At 43.4% G+C, this 23,318-nt stretch overlaps 1 protein-coding gene across 3 annotated transcripts in view; it reads right to left on the bottom strand.

Annotated features, from left to right (window-relative positions):
- The window catches only part of RGS6 (regulator of G protein signaling 6), a 598,625-nt gene that overhangs the window by 60,194 nt on the left and 515,113 nt on the right, over positions 1-23,318 (bottom strand). For all 3 annotated transcript variants that reach the window (XM_055088571.1, XM_028496111.2, XM_055088572.1), the window contains exons 13-14: positions 14,210-14,320; positions 1,395-1,520 (exon numbers count right to left, since the gene is read on the bottom strand). In XM_055088571.1, the coding sequence (XP_054944546.1) occupies positions 1,395-1,520; positions 14,210-14,320 (237 nt within the window). The remainder of the gene's footprint in view (positions 1-1,394; positions 1,521-14,209; positions 14,321-23,318) is intronic.

Genomic DNA, 23,318 nt, shown 5'->3' with positions numbered 1-23,318 from the left:
GTGAGCCATGGCCGCTGAGCCTGCGCGTCTGGAGGCTGTGCTCCGCAACGGGAGAGGCCACAACAGTGAGAGGCCCGCGTACCGCAAAAAAAAAAAAAAAAAAAAAAAGTAAAAAAAAAAACACTTCCAAAATGGTTCTTAGAGTTTACACTCATTTATATTCATTTAATGATTTTAGAGTTTCTTGTGTCTTTTCCTCAAGGACCTACAAAGTCGTTGCAGGCAAGGATCACGCATCTTGACTTTCTCGCATCCCTGAGCAGACTCTCGGGGGCTGGGTACAGGATAGGTGTGTAATAAATATCATTTGATGGATGTACGGGACCGACATGGTCTCTAACTCTAAATAAATAACATGGATTTTGCACATTGACACTGGAGCAGACAGTCCTTTGCCCACAGCATATGCTCTTTTTAAAGTAAAAAAAATAAAAAATTTATAAAGCCACTCTTTGGAAAAATGCCATTGGAAGATGGGAATTAACCTTGTATATAAAAGAGAGCTTGGGGCCAAGAAAACACTGAGATTTCCATCTTATCCACTGAGAAGCCACCACTTGGGTAAGATCAGTAAGGGTCTTAGATAAGTCACATTTTCTATGTGTCTCTGTTTCTACATCTAATACAGTGAAAGCCTGTAAGTCACGTTACCAGATTTTTCATGACCAAGATCCCTGCGCCTTTTAATGTGCTCCCTTTCCTTCCACTTACAATGGGCCCCATGTTTTGAAAGTTTTCATTTTTTCTACTAAACAGTAACTGTAAGGACATTAGACGTTTCCCCTCATCGTGATTAGTCACAGACCAATAGAAACAATCAGATGTTCTCATGGGCATCAAGTGACCCGAGTAACCACTACATGCAGTTGCTAGAATTCCTCCCAAAAGGAAAAGCATGTTTTAATTAGCTTTTACAGGTATGTCTCCAGGTCTTGAATGATATTTACTTTGGCTTTCTGAAATTCTGAAATGAGCCCACTGACCGATCTTTCTTCTGGTTAGCAAGTCCAGTATTCAGGACCCTGGACTGGGAAGTTTTGAAGGGGATGGTCTCTGAACTGCCTTTCCACTGTGGATTTCCATGGTTTTATGGTTTTAGTTAATGGACAGCGCCATTAAATCCATTTGACCATTGACTTATTATTGGAGACATGTTCCCAATAACTTGAAAACATGTCATCTGGACTTAAAGAACAAAAAATGCTGGTATTGGTCAGTGCTAATCTGGTGATAACAAAGCTGCACATAAAGTTTGTTCTCTGTGTCAACCTTAGCCAGATTAACTGGAATTTGAATCTGAACCATAACATCTGATTGACAAAGGGAGGTGGAAAGAGAGATGCAAATTTCTTCATATACACTCAGCACACAACTCAGACCTTGGAGAGATTTACCTGAGGTTTTCGGAACTGAATTCCGACTCCAGAAATCGTAGAAACTGGTCCCGCCCCACTTGGTCCTTCAATATCTCGTCGAAAGAGAAGCCCCATCTCTTTACTCGCTGCTGGCTGGGCTCTTTGCTTTGGGAGGGGGAACAAAGGTTTAAAAGGTGATCAATACCAGGCAAAAACCTGTGTCATATTCTCTTCAGCAACTCAAATTTACTTTGCTGCTAAGGGCCAAAGGGAAATGTCTCATATTTAAGTGACAGATTCCATAAAACCTGCACAAATCCCAAATGCAGACTTTTGTACACCAGCACTAGCCAACAGTAAAAAGTCTCTTTAAAGAAGGTATTTGATGGGGGCCACATTTAAGTGAGGGTCGCCAGGATGCCCGCCAAGTGGCTACTCTACAGGAATTACAACAACCCCACTGACTCGGCTTCCCTGGGCCACTCCTGTCAGTTATAAGTCCAACTCTTAAGGTCATCATTTTTTTCACTTAAAAAAAAACTAAAGAGGATGCCTCGTGAATCTGACCTTTCATCAAAGATGTAGCCCCCCTCTCCTGCCCCTTCCTCAATCCACAGGGGAAAAACAGTGTCCAGTTTAGATCCAAGTGATATACAGTTGGTCAGAAATGCATCCACTCATCCAGGATAAACCTTATTCAGTTGTTTAGAAGCAGAATGTTGCATTCATTCACTGATTTAACCACCACCCGCACAGTGTTTATGATGGACTAGGCATTGTTCCCAGCACTTCACATCTGTTAATTCACTGAGTCCTTGAAACTACTCTGAAAAATGTACTAGTGTTGTCCCCATTTTGCAGATAGGGAAACTGAGGCCTAGTGACAATTTGCCCAAAGACACACTAGGAAGGGATGGAGTGGAGACTCTAGGTCAGACAGTGTGGCTCCAGAGTGCAGCTCTTAGCTCTGCTGTGCTGACTTACATCTATGGGACCCTCTCCAAACCAAAGCATGGGGGAGAAGGGGATGGGGAATTGGTCTTATTCATTTTGTATTGGAAGATGAGAATACTTCCTTCAGCTTCTGTCCTTTCCATTTACAGTTCACTTGCTGTATTTATTCCTCTGACTCCTTCTAGCAGCAATAAGGTGTTAGTTCACAAGTTACACACTGCCATCTCCCACTCAAGCGGTGGTCTGTGGAGCAGCAGTGGAATCTCAGGCCCCACCTCAGACACGTGGAATTGGAATCCACAGCTTAACAAGATCCCTGGGTGATTTAAGTGCACATTAAACTCTGAGAAGCACTGGCCTAGCAATATTTATTTCCCCTCTTTTTCTGATATTCATTGATAAATTGATGTTTAATTTATGTCCAAAAAGAAGAGGAGGTTTACAAGAATACAATTACTAAAACAAAACAATAACAAAAAAACAAAACTCTTAAATATAATAATAAGAACAAGTGATTACAAGTCATGGTAGGGGATGATTATTATACCAGAAAATCTAGGCTAGGGAAACTGCTGCAAGTGAACAAAAAAATTTTTAGAGCTTCCTTGGAGCCAAGACAAAAAGAGATTTGAATGGATTACACAACTCTCAACACTTGAAAGAGCTAGCTTATAAGTTTGTCAGTAAAGACAACTTTTGCTCTAGTATTGAACTGTAAGAGGAATTATCTCACAAGTCTTTACATAAGAGGCGCTGAAACACAATAAATGATGTTTTTGATACTTTTCTTACAACAAAAAGTACAGGAAACTTTTACATTACAGCTACTTTCAACAAAAGCCAGAAGCATAATTTTAAATTCTAGGGTGTGGTGAAGTTATTTTTATGGAGAGCCAAATAATGAAGTACATAGTTTCATTGTCATCCTTGATACAAGAAAATTATAGAAACTGGAGGAGAAAATAGCATGAATATTCCATTCATTTTCAATGGTCCCACTCAGGCTTTTTGCAGGAGCTCAACAGTAGCCACCTCTTCACTCCTCACATCCAAACCTGGGTTATTCTCCCAATGCAGCTCTGTTGCCAAGGACAGAAGGTGGAGATAGAAAGTGTGTAGGTATGGAATGAAAGCTAGCCACACTGGTTCGCAAAGGCTACTGCCCACAGGGCTCAGAATCACTGCACAGTAGTGTCAACAAATGATGCAAGGAAGGTACATTTCATCTGCAAACATTAGTGCTGTGAGCGCTGCTCTGTAGTGTAGGGTACAGCGATCACATCCAAGTAGTCCCCCTCTTTTTAAAAATGGACACAAACTTTTTATTATCTCTAACAGACATTAAGTGAATAAAATGATGTTTCTTTGTGTTATGGAGTTGACATATTCTCAATATTTATCTCAGGAAACTACACTTAGTAAAAAAGGGGAAGAGAGCACGTGTGTGGAAAGGTTTGGAAAACAAATAGCTCTAGACCAGTGCTACCTGATAGAACTTTCTGCGATGATGGAAGGATTCCATATCTGTGCTCCAATATGGTAGCCACCAGCCACATGTGGCGATTGAGTCCTTGAAATGTGGCTAGTGTGACTGAGGAACTGAATTTTAAATTTTACTTAATTTTAAATAATTACAGCTTAAATTTAAGGGGCTACATGTGGCTAGTGGCTACTGTATTGGAAATCACAGTTCTGGAATGAAGTGATTCAAACCCATCTCTTCTATTTCTGCACCGCTAGGTGTAATCATTATCTGCAGGATCTTCTAATTCTGGGGCTTCTCCTTGGGGCTTGGGGAGGCTCTCACGAATCTCTAGGGATAGCTCAATAGGGTGACAGTGGAAGACTAAGCCTACCAGGTCAAACAATGGGGAATTCCATGAAAGATCTCTTCCAAAGTGCCAGGCTGGGCCTTCTGCAACGAGCCAAGAAGACAGATCCTGAATTCTCTCAAACTCAAGCCACAGAAACAATCAAATTCAATAGCTTTCCAGGGCACAAAAAAATGCTGTTAATAGAGAAATCCCCACTGGGGTTGAGGCTAGCAGCAAATATAAGACCCAGAGAGTTGCAGGAAAGCATCTCTTTCTGCCAGTGTCATGCTGTGACCTGGAATGGGCTCAGCTATCTGCTCTTTGCCACCAAGGTTGCAGGGCTCTGCAGGGATGGTGCTGGGGGCAGCTGCACCCCAATCAAAGGCTGTGCCCAGAGAGCCAGGCGTGGAAAGTTGTTTGGTCACTGCGGTGACTGCCTTATGGACACACATCTACCACTAGTGTCACCACTTTCTGGTACCCAAGCAGTGAGATCGCATTCATCCTGCCAGGTTCCTTGGTGGTGGCAGGAGTGGGATAAGGGCCATTTTGAGGGTAAGCCAGAAAGCTTGGGGTGTCACAGTAGAGGCAGAATCGGAGGCCTAGGACAGAGGTCGGGACATCCAGAAAGCTGCAAGCTCAGCCTTCAGCAGAAACAAGGAGGTCTGGAGAAATAGTGTGGTAGTTTCCTAGGGTGTGGTAGTTTCCTAGGGTGGCCACAACGAAGTACCAACAAACTGGGTGGCTTAAAATAGAAATTTATTCTCTCACAGTTCTGGAGGCTAGAAATCTGAAATCAAGGTGTTAACTGGGCCAAGCTCTCTCTGAAGCCTCTAGGGGACAATATGTTCCATGCCTTCCTCTTAGCTTCTGATGTTGCCAGCAATCCTTGGCATTCCTTGGCTTGCTCATACATTACTCCAATCTCTGCCTCCATTATCACATGGTGTTCTCCCTCTGTATCTGGTTTTTCATTAGACATTTACTCTGTGTGTGCCTGTGTCTCTGTTTTCTCTTTTTATAAAGACACCAGTCATATGGATTAAGAGCTTACTCTACCTGAGGATGACCTCATCTTAACTAATTGCATCTTTAATGGTCCTGTTTCCAAATAAAGTCACATTCTGAGATTCTGAATTTTTAGGTGACATTATTCAAACTAGTACATCTGGGTTCCTTCAATTATCCATTATTCACAATCCTATTTCTGTATCTGGACACTTCACATCTGCTCCTTTTCTTCTAGAACATCTGGTCATTGGGATCTATTCTATTAAAATCTTCTTGGATACAACTTTTCTATATTTGTCTTTCTTGTATCACTTGGTTATTTCCAAGCATCATCCCTTTTAAGGTTTCAGATCAGATTTGAACATAATGCTACCACGGAATGGTCTCTGTGGTTATAAAATAATTCTGAAAAGTAAAATATCTCTGAACGTCCATCCCCAGATGACTGGGTCAATAATTTTTCCTTGGCCCAACTCAAACAAATAATCCATGGAACTCACAGTTCCTTTATTTCCATCCATTGTGTAGAAAGGCTTCCTTATGACATATTTCTAATTATGGTTTTGTACCATCATTTAGCTTCTTAAGGGTTTATGTCATTGTCTCTCCAGCTATCTTGTGAGCTCTCTGAGGGCAGAGATCACATATCATGTGTCTTTGTATTCATCATAGTGCTTTTCACACAGCAAGTATATTTAACGCTAAGAGGAAATCAATAAGATGTGTATAGTGATGTGGATGGTGTGTCCTTATACTGACAGTATTTTCTAATCGCTAGCTGGATGCCTTTTTCTAACTCTAATTTCTCTTCTGTGTCCATTGATCCTCACCAAATTCTGCCTCCCAGTGAGCGGCCCAAGCCAACATATAGCAAAGACAGGTGGCTCTCCAAGGGAGTCTGTCATTCCAGTTGATCTCCCAACTAAAGAGCATGGAGGAAATCTCCCAAACTGAGAACAAGAAAGCCAGATTCACAGTTGCAGCTGTCTATAAAAACACTCAGCTATCTTCAAAAGATATTTGAGTTATCAGAAAAACTATGATACAAGGGATTGTTCCTTAAAGAGTAAATACCCATTGACCCCATCTCAGGATCAGGGCTGTTGAAGGAACTTTCGCAATTTTATTTGATGCCCCAAGAAAACCTGAGGGTCCTAAATACTTCAATGGGGAGTGGTCCTATTATTTGTTGCTGTGTAACAAACCATCTTCAAACTCAGTGGCTTAAAACAACAATTTATTCTTCTCTCTCAGTATCCCATGGGTTGACCGGGCTCAGCTGGGTGGTTCTCACTTGGGGTCTCTCAAGAGGTTGTAGTTGGATGGCAGCTGGGGTGGTGTCATCTGAAGGCTGGACTGGGTTGGACATCCACAATGGCCCATCACATGGCAGATGATGCTGGGTTTTGGCCAGGAGCTCAGCTGAGGCTGTCAACCTCATGGTCTCCCTAATGGTTTGGATTTCTCACGGCTTGGCCAACAGGTTCTAAGAAGGAGTGTCTTAAAAGCAAATGTCTCAAATGACCAAGGGCTGCTTTATGACCATTTTCTCAGAATGTTACTTCTGCCATACTCTGTTGGTTAAATAAGGCACCAAGGCCAGCCCAGATAAAAAGAGCAGGAGGTGTCCCATCCTGATGTAAGCAGCAGCCCAGGCATACAAAGAGAGAAGGCACCGATGGGGCCATATTCGGAGACTGACTGCCACAGCGAAGGAACTTGACTAATATCCTGGATGAACAGTTCTATCAAACTTGCTGGGCACGGGCAGCTCAGGGACAGTCTCTGCCTCTCAGCAGGTCAGGCTAGTTGGGAGTGGATGCCTTTGGCCAAGCAGGATGAGCCGGCTTCCTTGTAGCTCTTTGCTCATGCACCTTTGCCCAGCATAGAGAGAAAGCCAAACGTATATCATGTGGTGAGAGCAAATCATGAACCACAATCCTGCAGGCAATGCCAGGTTCTTGTTAGATCCACTATCTGGCTGATGGCATATTCAGGAATACTTCCCAGAGACACTCTCCTGGTGGTGTTTAGACTACAGAGCTCTCTCCAACTGAGATCTGGCAATTTGGGGCTTATTTTCCCTCAATGACGAGCCCTGGCCATCACTACTTTCTTTATCAAACCTTGACTTCTCAGAATTTCCATTAGATAGACTTGAGGCGCATCCTTTAAAAGGGCAGCCTTGTATTGCCCTCTGAACATGCCCTTTCTCATTCTTGGATTTCTAGATCTAAAAGTTTGTCTGAGAAGGAGACGGGATTAAAGCACAATTTTCTATTATTTATGCTACAAGGTGCATCATCCTGCCAATTATTCTGTTAAACCCTGTCACCGTCTTCCACTGGGTTGTCTGAAACCTCCACATGGCAGAGACAGCATGTTCATCTCTGTGGACTCCAGACGTTTTCTGCGATGCCCTCCGCCCTGGACATCGTAAAGAGTCTGTACCCATTTGCTCATGTCCGGTAGAAATCACAGCCCACCTCAGATGAACTCGAAGTCCCAAGGGACTCCTGCTCTCTCCCATGCTGCCTTGACTCTTCCACACACCTTCACCCATCTTCACCAAAAACCTCCTTCACACAGTGTTTGGGAGGGTAGAGCCTTTACTGAAATTGGAGGGTCTTGAGAAGGGGGTACACATTGCCCTATCCAGCCGCAGGCAATTAAAAAAAATCACATACTCGGTATTCCTATTTTGAAAAGTCCTTGGACATCTCAGCACTAGGGGTTTTTCTGGCCCTGCACAGAGGCCTGGTCTCTCCCATCACTCCGCTCCTCTTTCCACCTTCACTTTTCACTGCCCTGAGGGATGAAAAGTACATTCATCTCATTTTCTTATGGGGCACAAAATCTCCACCTGTTGTTGACTCTCTGCCCACACCCCTGCCCTCAGGGCCTGACTCCATGCCCCAAGCGACATTAATGTCCTTTGCCAAATGAGGAGGAATCCTGGGGCCAGGAGGTAAGATAACACATTTATTCACCTCGCTACATTAGTATCTTGAGAGACCTTCTTGCTCAGAAGGCAGCACATAGTAGGTTCACAATACTATTTGTTGAATTAAACTGAAACTGAGAAAAAATAGCCTTTGATTATTTTACCGGTCATGTTCAACCTCTGTTTCACGGACAAAGGCTGTTTCATCTTTAGACTGACCCGGGATGTTGGCACTGATCCCTGACTCCGTGTCACCAAAGGCAGATACCCAACCACCGCCAGCATCTGACTGGGTGGGAATGTCCTACTGGGAGAAGAAACAGGGCCTCACAGCTTCCCTTCATTTTCACTTGTATCTAAATAACTTGACTCTGCTTGGAGGTAGACAGAACACTGCAGGTGTTAGGTCAGGTGTTGTGATTAGAGTAGAAGCCTGAGCAGTAAGAACAGAGCCAGAGCCTAGTTGTGGGGTCAGCTCGTCCCTTGGGGACCAAGCTGATAGGTTGGGATAAACCAACAGGCCAGATGACTGCCATTTTCCCAAGCTATCACATGTTTTTTTTTCTGACTTTCAAGAAAGAAGGAGGAAATCCCAGTGTCATCATGGTGAATTCAATTCATGCACTTACCTCTCCTCCTTTCCCAAATACCAACGAAATGGCCAACAGAATGGTCACTTCTCCACCTATCCTCCATCCAACCTATACTTTTTGAGTACCTACTATGTGCCAGACACGGGTCAAGGCACTAAAATAATTCTAAGTCACATCTAGAAAGAGAACCAGGGGGAGGAGGTGATATAGAGTGACTGGATGGATGGGGTGACCACTACAGATTGAGTGGTCACAGAAGACCTTTCTTCTTCTTCTTCTTTTTTTTACATATACATGTATCTATTCTTTTTCAAATTCTTTTTCCATTTAGGAGAAGACCTTTCTGAGGAAGGGACACCAATGCTGAGTGAGACTTGAATGAGAAGGGAAGTCAGCTGTGTGAGGGTCTGAGGAAGTGGTCCAGGAAGAGGGAACAGGCAAGAGCCTGGAGTTTCATGAAATACTAAAAAAAACCAAGACAAAACATAGTGTGTAGAGGCAAAGAAATTTCCTACCAGCAGATGACAAACGTTGAGGAATTTCGTGGAGGTACGTAGCAGTTGGACTCACTGAACTGGTGACAAAGCTGATTGAGAGCCGCCTATGCTTCTAGTGGGGCCATCTGGGAATAAAGTAACTGAGTGTCCCCAGCATAAGTCTGGGAAAACCCCAAGGCCTGAGCAGCAGGACTGGAAGTAGAGGCCGTTGGTGGGCACTGAACAGGGGACATAGGGAATAAACTCAGAAATACGGGACACAGGCTCCCTGGGGCAGAGAGGGTCTCCTAAGTAAAGGGGGGATGTTTTCTGGCCAGCTTCTCGTGTGGGCAATAAAGCCAGAGGGTGGTGCCTCTGTAACCTAGGGGTGGTACAGCAAATATGGATGGGAAAAACATCTCAGCAGGGCAGGGAGACTTCTAAAGATGCTGAGGTTTTCCCCTACTTCTCACAGGTTTCTGCAGATCTATCTGGGTGTCCCTAAGATCCTTCAGCAGAAGGGAGAAGAGTGGCCTTCTTGGGAAGCACCATGGAGAGGAAACTGAAGAACTTCAGAAACCCAATCAGGGCCTGAAACACAGCAGCGCACTTGGCTGCAGGGACGTTGGGCTAAGGAAAGTTGGGGCTCGACCGCCCACGGGCCCCCGCAGCCACCCATCCCACTTCCAGAGAGGGCCCAGTCTTTCAGGCTGTTCTTGGACCACATGTCCAGGACCCAGAGGAGAACCCCGCCGATTTACCTGTGCCCTCCTCCCATTAAGACACTCAGGTGAGGCTGTACAGCCACGTGCCCAGAGGAAAGCCTGCCCCAGGTCAGGGGAACTCAGGAGACACATCAGGATCTCTCAACCTGTGCTGTGCCTCAGAATCACTCAGAAGGCTTGCTAAAAATATAGGCACCCAGAACCAGCCTCGGGCATCTGTATTTGAATGAGCATCTGCAGGTGATTCTGATGTACCCCGTGGTTTGAGAACCACCCACCCAAACAATTACTGAGGGAACCCTCATCAGCTACTGGTATAGTCCATCTGGACCAGGGCTGTACATTAGCATAAAATTAAGAAAAAAATGCCCCACTGCCAGAAATTCTGACTTAATTGACCTGGGGAGGGGACTGGACATTGGTATTTTTTAAAATAAGCTCTCCAGGTGGTTCTAATGTATGGCAAAAGTTGAAAGCCAAGACCTTCATTTATGAAAACCAGCAGTATCCCAAATTTCTGGGTATCTGAAAGGATTGATCTGCTGTGAACAGTGACTGGAGTAATGAGACAATGAACAGAAACAATGATTCTCTGATCAATGATACCCTGTGAAATAGACTAAGTGGTAGAAATAGAGGGAAGATATGAAAAAAAAATCTGTATCCCATCCTCAGGGCGATTCAAGAGGATAAACATCACTAGAACAGAGCAGGCTACTAAGAACAAGTAGTCCAAGAAATATTACAGATTCTTGGAAATAAAAAGCACGGTTGTCAACCACTCTTCTCAACACTTCGTAGGAAAAGAAAAACTCATTAAAGTATAAAATCACAGAATGGACGCCATTGAAACTGGTGACTCTGAAGAGTAATTCAAGGAATTCTATCCTTGAATATAGAATAAAAAGATTAAGAGATGGAAAAATAGTAGAGAAAAGAGATAGGGCTGCTACACCCCACATGACCAGAATTCCTACAAAAGGATTTCCTGAAAAGAGAGGGTAGAATGGAGAAAAGTGTAGCAATAATTGAAAGAAAGAAAGGAAGGAAGAAGGAAGGAAGGAAGGAAGGAAGGAAGGAAGGGCACCCAAGTTAAAGGAAGATTTAAGTTCTTGGATCCGATCAAAGGGACTACCGAGGGCATGTCAGAAATATTAGAAAGAAGATACCCATCTACATGCTATTTTCTTTTACTGTTGATTGAGAAATATGTCTCAAAGTGTTAGTTTCAAATATATCAGGTTGGGACTTCCCTGGTGGCGTAGTGGTTAAGAATCCACCTGCCAATGCAGGGGACATGGGTTCGATTCCTGGTCCGGGAAGATCCCACATGCTGCGGAGCAACTAAACCCATGCGCCACAATTACTGAGCCTATGCTCTAGAGTCCGCGCGCCACAACTACTGAAGCCCGCGCACCTAGAGCCCGTGCTTCGCCACAAGAGAAGCCACCACAATGAGAAGCCCAGGCACCACAGCGAAGAGTAGCCCCGGCTCGCCACAACTAGAGAAAACCCGCGCACAGCAACAAACAGCCAACGCAGCCAAAAATAATAAATTTAAGAAAAAAGTATATATATATATATATATCAGGTAAGCAAAGCTCTGGGGAAGAACGGGATTTAGAGGAGGTAAAGAAAAACTTCTAGTTTTCATTTTTTATACTTCATTATTATTTGCTTGACATTTAAATGACATTTTAAAATAAACCCCTTAAAAGTATGACTAGACTAGAAACTAGAGTAACAAAAACGAATACAAAACTTGATTAATAAAGCAAAAGTCAAGGAAGAGAAACAGAAACAAGAAGAAAAATTAGATTCAGAAAACATAAGCTATCAGGAAAAAGATTAACTATATGATCCAAGTAAATGTGACTGCTTTCTATCCCAAAGTCTAAGGCAAAACATACCACTAGAAAAATGGGCAAAACCCACAAAAACAGGCAAGCCACAAAAGAAAAATGAGTGTCTAGTAATCATGAGAAAAGATTCTCAAGTATGTTAACAAAGAAATAAGAGTAAAATATTTTTATTTTCATCTGTCAGATTTGCAAAGATGAAAAAACTTGATAATGCTTGGGTTGGTAAGGATGTGGGGAAATGGGCACTTTTAAGCTGAGGGCATGAAAAAAAGTTATTATTGTTTTGCTCCGGGGGAATCTAGCCATATGAACTAAAATTAAAATACGCATACCATTCTTAGCAATTCCCACACTGGACATTTGTCCTAAAGAAATAATTGGACTTGTGTATAAGGATGTTCCTTGTATCACTGTTTATGTTAACAACAACAAAAAAAGGTTATGACCTAAATATTTTTTTCCCAAACAGTGACAAACTTTATCGTGGGGGGTTCCCACCTGGGATCCCACCCTCTTAAATAAAAAGGTGCATAGAAAAGAAGGGATTTAGAAACCGTTGTACAATACCTACATCCTGGGCCCCAGGGCGAGAAGGGGTCAATTGCTGGGTGGGCTGCAGGGGTGGAGGTAGGACGCTTGCCACCTGCATGCCCACATCCGCCTTGAGCATGAGGGTGAAGGAGAGATGCTCTGGGAGGTGACGAGGGAGCTCCCAAGCTTGGGGCAAGATGGCTGCGGGTGGCGTGTTATGACCTGGGCATTAGTTAAATAAATTACACTACAATTATATAAGTGGACATGATGTAACTATTAAAAAGCATAGGCGGATCTATACCTGTTTACCTGGAAAGACTGCCATGATATATTGTTAACTAAAAAATTACGGGACAATGTGTATGTAAAGGACCTATTTATCCAAAAGAATATGATATTGTATATACTTATAGATCTAAAGGGATAGACAGTAAGTCAAAGGTTTTCACTCTTCCTTAGTTCATGGTGCTCTTAATGTCTCACTAAGTTTTTCATGGAGCCCCTGGGCCAAAACAACAACAAAAACCTTAACAGTTTTTTTTTTTTCTTAAAAAGTCAAAGAGCGTAATACGTATCTATGTCCTAACAACTTAATAGCTATTTTGAAATACATATAAATTGAAAGAAAAAAATACTATGTTTACTTCATTCCTAATGACCGCGTGTGTGCTGTGGAGTACTGCACATCTTCTCAAACCTTGGCATCAGACTGGACCTGCCCCCTCATTTCCTAGTCCATGTTGATTTTTGCCCAGTCCTTGCTTTTTATCACAACAACTGCCCTGAAAACCCAGATGTGCAAAGATATGACATCACTGGAAGGAATGTAATGTGATCTAATGTTGAGAATGGTGAACGACCATAAGCTAATTGTCTATACAGTATCTGACATGGGTTGAACATCACTGTGTTTCCCTCAAAGATTTAGAATGTCCCGTGGGAACCCTGTGAGTTCCCTGCAGCAGCCTAGAGTGCCCTGGTGCAGTCTGGGAATCAAGGCATTAGACTATTAACAAAGGCTCCTTCTGGAAAATGAGATTGGGCTGGAGGGAGAAAGAGTTTTCTTTGTCATGCCCATCTGGACAGTTTGAACTTTTTATAAGAAGCATCTATGACTTCTATTACTTCTCATAAGGTTTTCCATTTTAAGAAAAGAAGCCAGAAAAAGAGCGTGAATGAGAGAGATATAAAGAAATGAGGAACAAATAAAGAGTTGTCTCGCCTCGCCGAGGGGCAGAGGGTACAAAGGCACACCACACTGGGTTTCCTTTTGTAATCGTGAACGTGGTCTAAGTCCCCCTGGGCTTCGGTTCCTCAGCTACTAAGTAAACACACTAGTTTCTCTCATCGGTAAGGAGCTATGGGATGGAACCATTGCTGCCCGCTATTCCAGAAGAGCAGAGTGATGGAAAACCACAGCTCTGGAGCCCTCTGCCTGGGTTCTAATCCTAACTCTGCCACCTACTTGCTGTGTGACCTTGAGCAAGTTCACTAACTCCTCTGTGCTTCAGTTCCCCATCTGTTCAATTGTGAGAATAATAATGTTTACCTGTTGTGGGGATTCAGTGGAAGACACTTACTGTGTGGCCAGCACAGAGTACGTGCTAGGTATTATTGTTGCTGCTGCTAATGTATAAAAGCCAAACTGACCCACAGATTCTTGCCCTCCAGCAATCGGAACTAGGAAATGTGAAGGACTGTCCCAGTTATCATAACATCCACAGGGTCATAGAGAGATCAGAGGGAAGCCACAAAGGATCCACGTACAAAGCTATTAGGAGGTAGAAACCATGGGTAAGGAATCCAGTTGGGTGGTTACTTGAGGGGTTTCTGTTCTATTGATAAAAAGAGTCAAATTAAGATAAGGTGTAACATAATTTCACGATCTCATGCATTGCCCCCCCCACTCCCAAACATTAAAACATTTTTTTTTTTTTTTACCTCATCTCTATGTCCCATAAAGCAATATCGTCACTGATCCAGGGATTGGACGGCTCAGCTGGCGTGACCAAAGGGTCATAGTCCACATACTGTTCTGTGTAAGCAATTAAGCTGCAGGAGGGAAGCAGAGCCAAGAATGCCACTGATTTCCTATAAAAACGTGTATTCTGCTTTACACAAACATTATATCAGTCTTCATATAATTCCAAGCTAAAGGGGAAAAAATTTACCTTCACTGCCACTTCCAACAAGTCCAACTGTTTTCATTTGTCCTTGTTCCCTTCTCATGATGAACATACTGTTTTCGCATTATTGCAGTCATAGTATACATGTGCATTTTACATCTTTTTCCCACTTAACTCTTTCGCTGAACCTTGGTGCATCCTCCCCTGGTTATGCTAGCTTTACTGATACACTGGTCCAAGCCTGCCTGTGTCTCGTCCTCCCACATGGACTACAGATCTCAAGGCATCTGGGGCACACAAAGGATGCTACAGTTTTTCTAGGCTGCCAGTGCATCATTCTCAACTGGAGGACTTCTTTATTGTAAAGACTTTAAAGTCCTGGCAGACCAAAAGGAGTTAACATATTATAAACATTTTTTCCAAAAAGCAACTTAGTTTTTCTAGTTAAATAGCCACAGAATTCAAATAGCCACATAATCTTTTTAAACAAAATTTCAATTTTATCAAAATGCATGTAGATAGTTAAAACAATAAAATAGTACTAAATGACTTCTTTTACAAAAAAGCAATAGCAATGTTTTCTCCTATCCCTTCTCACAGAGGCACTTACTTTCAGTCCTTATTTCTTTTAGCATTTACCTGTATATTTTTAAATTATATGTTTTTATAGCTGCTCTTGATTATCCATTTTAGACAAGGATTAACTTTGTACTCACCAGTCCCCCCCACTCACTCCACCATTTCCTCCCATGATCCTCCAAATATAACAAGTTTTGTTAAATCAATAGTCAGTGTCCACATTATTAAACTGGGTAAAAACTGTCTGCTGCTGAGCTAAGTAGCATAGTACCTTTTTCAAGTGTTCTAACAAATCTGTAAAACACATCAGATAATCAGGCAGTGCTGTCTCCCTGTCTCCTGGAGGCCCTCTCCCCAAAGTCCGGAGTCCTCTTGCTTGAATCTGGACTGTTTGCTCTATAGGCTTGATGCAAAACCATCATCCTGGGCCTTCCTTCACGTCTATGCTGGAGCCCTAGTTTCCTGGATTCCATGTCTGTCTATTGGTTTTACCTCCTGGTTGTGTTGAAGTACATTCTTTAGTAGTTCCTAAGAAAGGATGCATAAGAGCTAAATATTTTGAGTCCTTGCAGGTGTAAAAATGTTTTCCTTTTATCTTTGCACTTGACTGACAGTGCTGGACATAGAACCCTAGGTTAAAAATCATTTTCTTTCAGAAGTTTGAAGGCATTGCTTTACTTTTTTTGATATCCAGTGCTATGTTACTGTTGAGAAGTCTGAATCCATTTTAATTTTTGTTCTTTTGTTTAGTTTCTCTTCTCTCTGGAAGCTTAAAGTCTTCTCTTTATGGCTGTAATGCTCTCAAATTTCACCATGACCCTTGCCGGTAGTTTTTATTCACTGTGCCAGGCACCACGGGCAATCCATAGGTAAAAAAAAAAAAATTCCCAGAAATCTTAGGGTATTTCTTTGCTAATTTCATAACCTTCATTTCCTCTGTTTTCTCTTTTCATAATTCTTTTAAATTAAATATTAGAATTGATAATCCAATATTCCTAAATTTTCCCTCCTAATTTTCATCCTCTTGTCTTTCTGTCTCATGGTTCTTCCGAACTTTGTCTTTATTTTTTTCAATTTGGACTATCACTTTCTTACGTTTCCAGGGTTCACTCTTGTTTGTCATAGTATCTAGCTCTTGTTTTATGGATGAAATAGCTTCTCATATCTCTGAGGATATTAAATCTGTATTTTTATTGTCAGTTTCTTTTGTTTCTTGAATAGTTTTTGGTTCCTCTAAGTCCCTTTTTCTGTTTGTTTGTTCTGATCACACTCCTTTGTGTTGGGGCTCTCCCTCCGAGAGTCTGGAACGTCACTGGACATCCATTTGTGCTTAAAAGTGAGGGACTAAAACCTGCTTGGAGGCTTAGTGTGTGTGTGGACAGGATCTGCCAACTGATGGGCTTCGTTGTCGGGTCTGGGCAGCTTGCCTGTCATTTCACTAAAGCTCCATGTGAGAGATCTGGAGTCCTTCCCTCGGGGGATATCTGCTTTGCTCTAGAGCAGTGGTAGGCCAATTTTTTTCTGCAAGGCCCAGAGAGTAAATATTTTAGGCTTGGCAGACCAGATGGTGTCTGTTGCAACTGTTCCGCTCTTCTGTTGCAGAACAAGAACAGCCATAGACAATCCATGAGTAAATGCATGTGACTGTGTTTCAATAAAACTTTATTTGCAAACACAGGGACTGGAGTGCAGTGGATGTGGCCCATTGCTTGTAGCTTGCCAGTCTCTTAGCCATGGGCATCTACATCTGGCTCCTGGAGGGCTGAGAGCAGGACAGGGGAGTGGTAGAGGGTCCCACAGCTCAGTACACAGCTCGCTCAGTAATTCTCTTGCTTTCAGCTGGCCCTTCATGATATGATGTGCCTGAGTTCTGAGCTGATGTGACTCAGTTTCTCCGGAGAATAAAGTGCCCATCTCCCATGGCGGTGGTAAGAGGGGAGAGAGGGTCTCCTCATGCGGCACCGATCGAGGGATCCAAAAGCTCCGGAGACAGACTACCCATTCCTCTGGGGTTACCCCCGTGCCTCTTTCTTGCCTTCCATTGTCCCTGGTGCCTTCAAGAGCCAAAGCCAGATTTTGTTGGGCAAATTGGTTTTGTTATAATTCTCCCACCCCTAACATGGAGGTCATAATGTTCTTCACTCTGTCCCCATTCACTTTCTTTTTTATTAAATTTTGAAATATTTCTTGCATTCAGAAAGGCATAAAAACTGTAAGAGTATCCCCCTTGTACTCACCACCCAATAAAAAGAAACACATTACAAATAGAGACAGAGGCCTGCAGTCATGCTCCCCGATTCTTTATACTTTTGACCTTGGAAAAATGTGGGGAAACTGTTAATCCATTCATTTGTTGACCTTGTGAGTTCATACCATTTTCATTCCTTTATTGACATGTTACTTTTGGGAAGGGAGAGAAGACTAACGTACATCCACAATATTATCTGGAATGAATTTATTATAATTTATATAATAATTTCCTTTATATTGGACATAGACTTCTAATTTCTTTTTTTTTTAGTATATGTAGTGCTGGCTATAGTAAAACACCATTGTTCAGAAAGGTTTCTCCATCTTTTGGGTTATTTATTTAGAATTAACATCCATAAGTGGAATTATTGGGCCCAAAGATATGAATATTTTTATGGTTATCGATCTACAATAAAACTTTTCCCTAAGCATCACCAGCTTGAGTGTCACCAGTTTCCTCTGCAATGGCAGATTCAGAGCCACAATTCCTGCTACTGAATTGCAAAGGGCAAGCATGGCCAAGTAGCTTACTTCTGAGAATGTGAAGAAATTCATTGGCAGCTCCATCTCATTGCTACTCAAAATGTGGTCCACAAACCAGCAGCAGGGACATCACCTGGGAGCTTGTAAGAAACGCAGAAGCTCAGGCCCCACCCAGACCTACTGACTCAGAATCTGCATTGGTAGTAAAATTGGCCAGGTAATTCATATGCACATTAATGTCTGCAAAGCACCACATCCCGTTCTTCAATTTTCTGAGAGGCTCAGGACACAGGATATTTTATTCATCAAATGAAGATGAAGGAGCCTGTGATACTTTTGGTTTTAAATTCGGTCGCAGGCTTCCTAACACCTCACAACCTTCTCACTGTCCCAGGCGGGGACCGTCACCCTGCGGGGTGGGAGAAGCACTGGTCCAAGTTGAAAAACCTTGCTTGTAGCTGTGGGGTGAGCCATTGAACTGATCTTTGTCAAGTTCACCGTATGCTCCATAATGGCCTTGATGAGTACTCAGGACCATTTGACAAAAAAAAAATAGGAAAGCATTTCAAGAGTCTTCCAAGTACCCAAGAACGGTGAGATAGATGATTGCAACCGCCACATGCAGTGCAGGCCCAGCGTCCTGTAAATCTCCTGGTGGATGTGCATCTGGCCTGAGCGAGGCTTCATCTGTATGAGCCATCCAGCATCTCAGGTGAGAATGAACAGGGAAGGGAGCCCTAAGTGAGCACTGTGACAGGAAGGGTCAGGCAATAATTTGGTGCTGTGACAGCTCCAAGGGGAGTTACCCCTTTGCCACCTGGGCTAATTTCATTCTTCCTGAAAGAAATGGGTTTGCACATTAAGGAATATATCAGTTTCCTAGCGTTACTATAACAAATTACCCCCAAATTGGTGGTTTAAAACAACAGAAGTGTATTCTCTCACTTCTGGAGGCTAGAAGTCTGAAATTGGGGCCATGTTTCCCTCTGAAGTCTCTAGGGGAGAATCTTCCTTGCCTCTTCCAGCTTCTGGTGGCTTTAGGTGATTGATCACTGGCTTGTGGCTGGATCACTGCAATCTCTGCCTCTGTCTTCACACGGCCTTCTGTGAAGACATGTCTGTGTCTTCTCCCCTTCTCTCTCTTATAAGCACACTTGTCATTAGATTTAGGATCTACCTGGATAATCCAGAATGATCTCATCTCAAGATCATCTGCAAAGATTCTTTTCCTAAATAAGGTTACATTCATTCCCGGGTTCCGCGGGTTAGGATTGCACATATCTTTTGGGGGGACCTCTATTCAACCCACTGCAAGGAACGTGAAAGCACCTGGATGTGAGGATGGGGAAGGCACAGTTGACACCTGACTCCTCTGTTCAGATGGACACAGTAACAAACCAGCAGCAGGCAACCTAAATCCTATTCAAGGGATGACAGGCCACACTGAGATGCTCCAGAGTGTCTGAGGCATGATGGGATGTTGGGGGCTTTCCTGATTATGAAGCATTCGGGCACCCACGGTGTTCTCAAAATCTGAGATGGAGCGTGTACTCCATGGGGCTCTGCTCAGCTGTGAACCCTTCGTCCTCCCGGATGTCTGCCTCTGGCTGTTCCAGTGACCTCAGCCTCGGGTGACCCTGTGTCTCTAATAAAGGACTTCTGCTTGAGCAACCCAAGGCAAAGGCTGGGCCTTCATCTAACTAGTTAGTTACAAGTTATGAGGAAAAAACAACTCTTAACCAGAAGTGGACTTCCCAGAAGTAAAACACAGGGATGGGAAAAAAATTTCCTCCCCCCAAAAAATCTCCTCCCCATCCTCCCCGGCCCTGCCTCAGATTTCTGTGAGACAGGCTGGAGGTTTTACCAGCAGACCCTCCCCGCACCCCCCAGCTTATGTTTTATTAGACCTTGCACGTGGCCACGCCTTCTACCTGGGAAGCCAGGTCCAACAAGCCAGGTCAGGTCCCGGAGCCAGGAATGAGCGCCTGGGGCAAGGGGACAGTGGGGAGGCTCAGGAGGGGCTGGGTGAGTACAGTTGACCCCTGAACAACATGGGTTTGCACCACACTGGTCCACTTGTAGGCGGATTTTTTCAATAGTAGATACCACAGTACTATACGATTGGTTGAATTCACAGATGCAGAAATGGATGCCAAGAACAATGGATATGGAGGGGCAATTATACTTTATATGTGGATTTTCAAGTGCATGATGGTCATATCCCTAACTCCCGAGTTATTCAGGAGTCAGCTGTACTCGGGCACTCGAGGAGACTGCGCGTGGCTGCTGCAGGGAAGGCAGTGAAGGCAGCGGTCCACTGCCCAGCCTATGGCAGCAGAGGCTGAAATGGCCAGAGAGCAGCTGTGAGCATCACAAGCTGTAATGAAACACAGGCTCGCAGCCAGGTCTCCTTTAGAGAAATTTGGGGCTATTCAGAGGAGTGGTTGGAGGAGAGGTGGTGAGATTTAATGGAGATGTTAGTTCAAGAGAAGTGGTCGAGAGCCCAAGGTGGGATTTTGTAACCACACAGGGTCACAAGATATGACTATGTAATAGGCATTAAGCGTGAATGAAGATGTTCCTATGACCTAGCCCTACGTCCTGCCTTCTCAGAGCAGGGTCCAGGCAGGTATCCAGGATATAAGTGGAGGACCACATGAAGAAAGAGCTAAGAACTTCCTGCAGAAACGCCCAACAGTCTGCACCAAGGCAGCAGCTCAAGTCAGAAGGATCACCAATCAGTCAGCCAGTGCCAGTGGTGGCCAGTATTGGTCAGCAGGGAAATTTACTGTAGGAAGAGGAAACGCTATTTTGTTAAGGTACAGTTACATAAATAAAGTTGGTTAGAGGCTTTGTAAAGGAAACAGTAAAATTATATGGGCATATGTATTTTCAATGTTCTGTCTTATTGGTAGAAGTAGGATGTATTGAATCATCAGAATTACATATATACCTCTCAGGGTATATAACAGGAATTTTTGATCAGCAAGGGACTTGGAAATGCACACACTTTAGAAAGGAGAATGTGCAGTTTGATCTTCTTGGGATTCTAAGAGAAAGGGAGAGATTGGGTACTGTATTAGTTTCTAATGGCTGCTGTAACAAATTGCCACATACTTAGTGGCTTAAAATGACACAAATGTATTACCTTCCAGTTCTAAGGGTCAGAAGTCTGAAGTGGGTTTTGCTGGGCTGAAATCAGGGTGTCAGCAGGACCGTGTTCCTTCTGGAAGCTTTAGGGGAGAATCCATTTCCTTGCCTTTTCTACCTTTTAGAAGCAGGCTACATTCCTTGGCTCATGGCCCCCTCTCATCTCTAAACCCTGCAAACCCCGTTCAGTGTTTGGGTTTTGACCCCGGTCCCTGACACAGAGCTCCTGAAACCCTTGTAATCTCCTGAGTGATAGGAGACTTTTGTTCTAATGAGGTGACTCTGGGTGGGCTTATGGATGGGTCGTGGCTGGGGCTGGTCACCAGAAAGACCAAGCCATGATTAGAAGCTTGGAACTTTTAGGCCCACCCCCCATTCTCTTGAGAAGGGAGAAAGTCTGGACATGGAATTAATAATTGATCATGCCTACATGAGGAAGCCTCCAAAAAATCCCAATAGTATGGGATCCAGGGAGCTTCCAGCTGGTGAACATATCTACATGGGGAGGGTGACGCACCCCAACTCCACAGGGACAGAAGCTCCTGTGCTTGGGACCCTCCCAGACCTCGCCCTATGTATCTCTTTGTCTGGCCGTTCGTCTGTATCCTTTCTCATATCCTTTAATAAACTGGTAAGTGTAAGTGTTTCCCTGAGTTCTGTGAGACACTCTACAGATTAATCAAACCCAAAGAACGGGTTGTGGGAACCTCTGATTTGTAGCCAAGTTGGACAGAAGTTGTGGGTAACCCGGGAACCTACTATGACCGGCATCTGAAGTGAATTGGGAGCTGTCTTACAGGATTGAGACCTTAACTTGTGGGATCTTATAGTATTTCCAGGTAGAATGTCAGAATTGAGTTAAATTGTAGGACACCCAGCTGGTGTCAGAGAATTGCCTGGTGTGAGAAGAAAAATCCCCACACATCTGGTGTCAGAAGTACTATGACACACTGCTATATATAAGATAGATAACTAATTAGGACCTACTGTATAGCACAGGGAACTCTACTCAATACTCCGTAATGGCCTATATGGGAAAAGAATCTAAAAAAGAGTGGATATATACACATGTTTAACTGATTTACTTTGCTGTACACCTGAAACTAACACAACATCGTAAATCAACTAGACTCCAATAAAATTTTTTTTAAAAGTACTGTGGGTGTGGCAGTTTCAGAGTATAGGAAAAACACAGGAAAAGGAAGACTGGATTTTTCCCTACACAGCATCCCAAGAGTGAAGAATGTGTATGGGATCTGGTTTACAAAGCAGGTAAGGGGAAGATGGAAAGATACAGTTAGGCTCCAGGGAAAATGGGCAGTGAGGGATGGCTTGCAGCTGTGGGAAATGATTAGTCAAGGGAAACAAAGGCATGGAATACAAAGCCTAATGGGATAGTGACCATCATTTTTACTTGAGAAATACAACACAAATGTGCTACTGGATTCCTTAGGAAACTTGGGGGCTTCTCAGTGGGAAGGAAACCTGGAGACTGAATGTGAAGGGGTGAATAGGAGAGTGTGTTTGCACCCCCTTTGATATATGCACTTTCTAAATGATGATGCACAAAAGGGAACCAGGTAGGAAGAGCATCTGATTAGGAAGGGAATGAAAAGCAGAGCAGCACTGCAGACATGGAAGAAAGTTTGGGTCTCATTAATTCGTTCATCTATTTTTTTCACGTTGGAGAAGATGGGGAGGGGAGACAATATGAAGAAATAATTCCTTAATTATGGGTCACCCAGAGAAGAGATAGGCAATAGAGAAACCCGGGATGAGGGAAGGGACATGGAGGTGAATTTAGACCCTCAGAAAGAAGAGCATATACCAGGCCAGGTATTGCGGCCCTTCTAGATCTTGGTCTGGATACAGTCACCCTGGCTATAGTGTTACCTCTGATGGTTTCTCTTCTATCACCTAACGTGAGAAGCAAGGACCCTGCGATGTCTGGAATCACATAAAAGCAATGTCATAATGACCTCTTGGGCCCCTTTTTTTCCTCCCTGAAACTATCATTAGACATTAAGTTCACGGACCTCTATCACCCTAGCATGTTTTTAATAGACCCTTAGGGTATGCAGTCCCTTGCTGTCTTATCTCATTTTATTAATTACATTTCATGATCACAGAGGGTCAGGAAGCAGAGGAGGAACGAGCTCCAATTTCAGGGTGCAGCAGTGATCTCAGACATGCTCAAGCAAGGTGATGGTAAAAAGTCAATTCAGCAGTCAGCTGTGATGCACAAATGGCTCCCAGGGATGGGGTAAGGGTGAGCCGAGTACAGAAGCAGTTATAAAATGACACAAAGCCATCTCTCCATGTGGGGCAGCATGGTGTGATCCAGGCAGTGACTGGCTGGAGCTCAGTGCCACTAAGGGTGGGGAAACATAGCAAAATATAGAGACTTTTCAGACAATTTTGAACTAAAACATATAGATTTTTTTTTTTTTTTTTGCAGTACG

Source organism: Physeter macrocephalus, chromosome 11 (assembly GCF_002837175.3).
Source record: "Physeter macrocephalus isolate SW-GA chromosome 11, ASM283717v5, whole genome shotgun sequence".
NCBI lineage: Eukaryota > Metazoa > Chordata > Mammalia > Artiodactyla > Physeteridae > Physeter > Physeter macrocephalus.
The sequence above is the reverse complement of the archived record's forward strand: the minus strand, read 5'-3'. Positions and strand labels throughout refer to the sequence as shown.